This window comes from Oncorhynchus tshawytscha, linkage group LG12 (genome assembly GCF_018296145.1).
Source record: "Oncorhynchus tshawytscha isolate Ot180627B linkage group LG12, Otsh_v2.0, whole genome shotgun sequence".
NCBI lineage: Eukaryota > Metazoa > Chordata > Actinopteri > Salmoniformes > Salmonidae > Oncorhynchus > Oncorhynchus tshawytscha.
Window position 1 is genome coordinate 63,763,598 of NC_056440.1, and position 6,852 is coordinate 63,770,449.

The 6,852-nt window shown below is 39.7% G+C and overlaps 1 protein-coding gene across 1 annotated transcript; it reads left to right on the forward strand.

Annotated features, from left to right (window-relative positions):
- The first annotated feature begins 2,444 nt into the window (after positions 1 to 2,444).
- Positions 2,445 to 6,464, forward strand: LOC112263648. Its single transcript, XM_024440127.2, has 13 exons — positions 2,445 to 2,592; positions 2,699 to 2,749; positions 2,963 to 3,274; positions 3,492 to 3,611; positions 4,121 to 4,145; positions 4,244 to 4,293; positions 4,425 to 4,440; positions 4,740 to 4,783; positions 4,900 to 4,924; positions 5,065 to 5,102; positions 5,195 to 5,216; positions 5,341 to 5,393; positions 5,830 to 6,464. The coding sequence occupies exons 1-13, from the start codon at positions 2,517 to 2,519 to the stop codon at positions 5,952 to 5,954; spliced, it is 957 nt and encodes a 318-aa protein (XP_024295895.2). The 5' UTR covers positions 2,445 to 2,516; the 3' UTR covers positions 5,955 to 6,464.
- Positions 6,465 to 6,852: the final 388 nt, after the last annotated feature.

The window sequence follows — 6,852 nt, forward strand, 5'->3', positions numbered from 1 at the left end:
GCCAGGGTATCCTGGAATGACATTGACCTCATCCCGTCAGTAGATGATGCCTGGCTATTCTTTAAAAGTGCCTTCCTCACAATCTTAAATAAGCATGCCCTCTCAAAAAATTTAGAACTAGGAACAGATATAGTCCTTGGTTCACTCCAGACCTGTCTGCCCTTGACCAGCACAAAAACATCCTGTGGCGTTCTGCATTATCATCGAATAGCCCCCGTGATATGCAACTTTTCAGGGAAGTTAGGAACAAATATACACAGACAGTTAGAAAAGCTAAGGCATGCATTTTCAAACAGAAATTTGCATCCTGTAGCACAAATTCATAAAAGTTCTGGGACACTGTAAAGTCCATGGAGAATAAGAGCACCTCCTCCCAGCTGCCCACTGCTCTGAGGCTAGGAAACACTGTCACCATCGATAAATCCACTATAATTGAGAATTTCAATAAGCATTTCTCTACGGCTGGCCATTTTTTCCACTTGGCTACCCCTACCCCGGTCAACTGCCCGGCACCCTCCACAGCAACCTGCCAAAGCCCCCCCCCATTTCTACTTTACCCAAATCCAGATAGCTGATGTTCTGAAAGAGCTGCAAAATCTGGACCCCTACAAATCAGTCTATCACAGTGCCATCCATTTTGTCACCAAAGCCCCATACACTACCCACCATTGCGACCTGTACGCTCTCGTTGGTTGGCCCTCGCTTCATACTCGTCGCCAAATCCACTGGCTACAGGTTATCTACAAGTCTCTGCTAGGTAAAGCCCCGCCTTATCTCAGCTCACTGGTCACCATAGCAGCACCCACTCGTAGCACGCGCTCCAGCAGATATATCTCACTGGTCACCCCCAAAGCCAATTCCTCCTTTGGTCGTCTTTCCTTCCAGTTCTCTGCTGCCCATGACTGGAACGAATTGCAAAAATCTCTGAAGCTGGAGACTCACATCTCCCTCACTAGCTTTAAGCACCAGCTGTCAGAGCAGCTTACAGATCACTGCACCTGTACATAGCCCATCTGTAAACAGTCCAAATATCTACCTACCTCATCCCCATACTGGTATTTATTTATTTATTTATTTATTTTGCTCCTTTGCACCCCAGTATCTCTACCTGCACATTCATCTTCTGCCAATCTACCATTCCAGTGTTTAATTGCTATATTGTAATTACTTCGCCACCATGGCCTATTTATTTCCTTAGCTTACCTCATTTGCACTCACTGTATATACACTTTTTGTTTTCTTTTGTTCTACTGTATTATTGACTGTATGTTTTTTTTATTCCATGTCTAACTCTGTGTTGTTGTATGTGTCGAATGTATGTGTCAAACTACGCTTTATCTTGGCCAGGTCGCAGTTGCAAATGAGAACTTGTTCTCAACTAGCCTACCTGGTTAAATAAAGGTGAAATAAAAAATTAAAAAATTAAAAAGTCCAGCGGATGAATCTGGGTTTGGCGGATGCCCGAATGCATAGTGCCAATTGTAAAGTTTGGTGGATAAATAATAATCGTCTGGGGCTGTTTTTCATGGGATGGGCTAGGCCCCTTCGTTCCAGTGAAGGGAAATCCGAGCACTACAGCATACAATGACATTCTAGATGATTCTGTGCTTGCAACTTTGTGGCAACAGTTTGGGGAAGGTCCTTTCCTGTTTCAGCATGCCACTGCCCCCGTGCACAAAGCGAGGTCCATACAGAAATGTTTTTTTCGAAATCGGTGTGGAAGCATATGACTGGTTTGCACAGAGCCCTGACTTCAACCGCATCAAACACCTTTGGGATGAATTGGAACACCGACTGCGAGCCAGGCCTAATCGCCCAAAATCAGTGCCCGACCTCACTAATGCTCTTCTGGCTGAATGGAAGCAAGTCCCCTCAGCAATGTTCAAAAATCTAGTGGATAGCCTTCCCAGAAGAATGGAGGCTGTTATAGCAGCAAAGAGGGGACCAACTCCATGTTAATGCCAATGATTTTGGAATGACATGTTCGACGAGCAGATGTTGTAGGTTCACATTTTAGTGGCTAATGTATTTAAAACTGTAACTTCTACAGTGGGATACATAAAGTACAAAATGGTTGCAGTCACAATCAATTGGACATCTGGTAGGATGGGTGATAGAATGTTCAATAAAGTATATAAACTGAGAATTGAATCATATCAACTGTATTGAACCTCTTAATTTGCCAAACTGGTATACTGTTTTGAATGTAGAATTTGGAATGATTATAAACTAATCTATAAACAGTCAAGTTTAGCAAGATATTTGTTTCTATATTGTAACTGTAGATTAGTCCACTAGCAGATCTATGATTTCAATGATAGCTTATGTACCAGGCCACTTTTCCTATACAAAATAAGGGTGTGACACTGTAATGACAAAATGGCTTTGTTACGAAAGTATGCCTAAATATGTCTAAAGTATTTGAGAAAACGCACCGAACAGACCTATGTTCCGGGTTTTGATTCGTACAATGTGTGGTTACCATCATTCGTCTGAATAGGTAAGGTACGTTAACAATGCATTTAGCTGAAACCACCACTGAAGTCTCAGCCAACAGCATGGCAGCATTAGGACTCCTATGGCTTGTGAGCTGTGAGTATTTTCTACTTTTCAAGTAATACAAACATTTTCAAATAAATATTTATGTTTATTTCCTGAACAAAATACTTTCCCTAAGTGTATTAATTTGTCCATGCAGCCATAGCATCCATCCTTGTCAAATGTGAAGATGCAACATCTGAACACAACAGTAAAGTATTTCTGTTTATTGTTTTGTAGTGATTAGTGTTTTGGAAATATTTAATACATCAGTGTATACAATACAGTATATCTTTTTAAAACAGAAATTACATTCTTAATAATACACACACTTACACTTAAGGAAAATCCTAACTTCCACTTAAGTCACATTTTCAAAATGAAAATGAAGGGTTCACCCCTTATTGGTATTTTTTTAATGCAGAGATCTACCCAGCAAAGATATTTGGACCATCTAGAATCACTGAAGGGGTAGACATCCATTTTAAATGTAGCACTACTGGTATCAGAGGACCTGAGGACAAGTTAAATTTTTACCTTTGCAAGAATGGAGTTGGGATAAGAATTGCGCTGCAGGAGAAAGGTGAAGATGATGCTATTTTCGACATGAAGAATGTCACACGAGAAGACTCAGGCAACTACAGCTGTGTGTACACCAGAGATAAACTTGTACCCAGTCACTTGAGGTCAACAGGGGATAATTTAGTAGTCTTTCAGGTTGATGGAGAACAGAAAGGTAAGATTCTGTCAATATTATGTTTGTAATGATAAGATTGCTATCCATACAGTATATTTGTCAATTTGTTGCAGTGCAGTTTGAATATTTGTAATTCAGTCACATTTTCAGCCAATATATTGCTTTGCAATGAAAGGCTACATACTCTGACTCGGCAGCAAGTTTAACACCAGCGTGTACTGTACACCAGAATCTATTATATCAATGTTCTTCACAGAGGGACTAAAGAATATGGGAGGACAAGGGAGAGCGGGACTGGCAGCAACCTTGGTCCTCCTGTTTCTGACGCTGTCTGTACTGCTGTTAGTGTGGAGGTACTGGGGAATCCTGAAACAAAGTAAGTGAAGTTGACAGTCTGTTCAGTTTAGGCCAGGAATCAATTCTTAACGCAGTGCGCTGGACAGCCGACAATTCAGCTTTAAAAGGCACATTTTTTTTAAAGGCACTTTCAGATCGCATTCATACAATGCTGCAGATGACGCCTCAATCGGAAATTCCCTTTAAATGTCAACCAAGCAATGTGGAATTTGGAATTTTGATAAACTAATCTGTAAAGAGTCAAGTTTAGCAAGATATTTGTTTATGTATTTTAACTGTAGATTAGTCCACTAGCAGTTCGCATTCACAAAACACTGCAGATGACGGCTCAATCGGAAATCCCCTTTAAATATCAAGCAAGCTATAACGCAGATCAAACGCGGATATTTGAATCCCGGCCTTACAATCACCATGTCTAGCTATGTGACATGATGGGGGAAAGTGAACAAACGCTTGGTGTTAAACTAAGTATCTATGTATTGTAACACAATGCTTTAAGTCATTCCTTACTGTTGCTTTCTGTTACAGTGATAAGTATTGACCATCAACCAAGGTATAGAAAACCTACCAAATTAAAACAAAATACTACTTGATTTATCAATGTCCACATTGCTGAGACAGGGCAAAAAAATATTTGTATTCTTCCCTTAGTGAGAATCAGGATACGGATCAAACATACAGTCTAATCTCAGTTGTACCAGGTATTGTATATCAGTTCATATTTTTACATTGCATATTTTGCATCACATATTGTTCCTTTCCTTAAGTTATTTTAAGAACTAAGTTATAATGTATGTTTTCTGTCTTTGATTTTCATATCCTGGATGTTTAGTCACAACTGGTGTAATGTAAGTTTCTCTTCAGCACCATTTTTTTTTTAAATGGGCAATTATGCTATTTCACCATACTATTGAGATGACACGGTTTTCATAAAAGTGTCATAAGCCTGGGTTAGTTTTCCCTATTTTGGTAAAGAAAATATCTGATATGCAGTATCTTTGATGAAACAGTGAAGTTACCATATAGGTTTAGTATGCATTTTTTAAGAGTACTTTTCATACAATAACCCTTTTCATAGTCTAAGATGATATCCCTTTTCCATGGCTTCTGTAAGTTGTTTACAATGGTGTCAATGTCTTGTCTGTAGTGAGGTCCCCTTTGATGGTGATGAAGGACACTATTCTATGATAGGTCAGTGGAGATGTACAGTTTGTCTAATCATGACATTATTAATAATAACCTAGCCGAGAAAACAGTATGTTTGTGATATACTGTATCTGACTATTAAGAAAGACATTCTAATACAGGGCTGGAATCGTCAGGGAGACTACGGTAAGACATTTTAGTAACTACCACATTATTTCTAAAGATATGACACAAATAATAATAATAATATTTCATTTGTAAAGTGCATTTCCCACACTCAAGATGCACAAATGATCAATGATATATGTAATATTTCCCTTACACAGAAAGAATCCTGAGCCCTTGGGTTCACAAGGTGTGTCAGGTGTGTATGCAATCTCATAGTTGTTCCTCTCTTTTCTGGAGTCCCTTAGACTTTACAGTACATAGAACTGATCTCAGTTTTATTCCCAGCAGGCATGGGATCGCTGGTTCATCAGTAAGTCTGAATCCTGCTCTTACATTTCCTTCAGTATCAGGGACATTAACGAGGTGTATTGTTGATATTTCTCTAATTACATATTGACATGTCTGAGTTTGAAGTTCATTTTCTGTTTCTGTAGCTCTCCAACTGATCCTACAGGAGATGAGACTCTGTACAGCGTAATAACTAGAGGTAGGTACTAAAAAAGAAACCAGTAGAATAGTATACGTACATGTATAGTATACGTATATGTACTGTCTGATGGGTTACAAAGGTAGGTTCACATCATACCTATTTTTGTCTGTTGTCTGTTATACTGACGTAGAGGCAGCCCTGAGCATCCCATGTAACCAGATACTACACAGGTTGATGAATGTTTAGCCACATACACACAGAGACCAACAGGCCTGCAGACAGAGGAAGGCAATGTGAGCAAAGACTCATAACACAACTCAAGTCCCTCACCACTCAAACCACAGTGCACTGACGCAGCTATATTTATATAAAGATACACTTAACTGTAGCGATTTGGTTTTCCACAGACACTTAATTCTCAGAACACTCAGTTAACTTTCTCTACATACAGTGTCCAGCATGTTTGACTAAATCTAGCAACCTCTACCCTCAGTGAAAAGACCAGAACAGCAGGGTGAAACTGCCATCTATGCCAAAGTGAAAACAAGGAAGGAGAAAGAAAAACAGGACCCTGTTTACAGTCTGTGTCATTACAAATACAGTAGTGCTATACAGTAGTGCTATACAGTAGTATATGACATGCGAAATGACATGACAGAACATGTGGTTTATCTGCCTTTTTGGTCATAGAAGTATGGGGATAGTAATACTGTACACCTAGGTGTATGCTAAGATGTGTTTTTTTAAATACTGCTTTGGTTTTGAACATATTACTCTTTGATGCAGTCTGCAGTCTGGGTGCTATCTTTGAGCCTAGCAAAGATGTAGATGACATTATTCCACTTTTTATTCAATAAAAACAAACCAAGCTTGAAATGAAAGCAATATAAATTCGAACAAAGTGTTAGCCAATGTTTTCCACGTGTTTGTTATGCCAACATGGAAGTATGAATTAAGACACACAAATGAATGATAAGACAAGACCGAGACATGCATAGAGAAAGAGATGTGGACAAAGGAGAATATGTGGCAGGCTAATGTGGTTACAGTGTTTCTATAGAAAGCTCAGTCTAATGGGAGAGGGAGACAGAGCTTAGTAATAGACAAGCCACTAGCATCATGCCTCCCAGCAGAGGGGAAGAGGGGAGGAGAAGTGGAGAGGAGGGAAAGAGTGGGAGGCTGTCTGCAACATATTACCATTTCTCCACACACACCATGACCCAGGGGCTAGGCAGAAGAGATTGATTTTTTTCCTGCCAACATTTTCCATTTGCTGTCACTCTCACACTCTCATTGTCATCATAGACCCATGTCACACACCAGATGGTTTCACTTCTACGTGACGCTCATCCCTCAACTCAACAGTGCAGACGGCCGTCCCGCTATCTGACGTGAGACAATGCATAATAGACATGATGGAGTTATGTGGCTCAGAGACATGCATACACACACAGACACACACACGAACACAAAAACACAAACAAACACACATACACACAAAATAACATCTCAAAAT

Bases quoted from the DNA above. Each gene is read 5' to 3' on its own strand.
- LOC112263648 (XM_024440127.2), top strand. From the start codon at position 2,517: ATGCATTTAGCTGAAACCACCACTGAAGTCTCAGCCAACAGCATGGCA. The intron at 3,275-3,491 runs GTAAGATTCTGT...TGTTCTTCACAG, and splicing joins GGTTGATGGAGAACAGAAAG to AGGGACTAAAGAATATGGGA. The intron at 5,217-5,340 runs GTAAGTCTGAAT...CTGTTTCTGTAG, and splicing joins ATGGGATCGCTGGTTCATCA to CTCTCCAACTGATCCTACAG.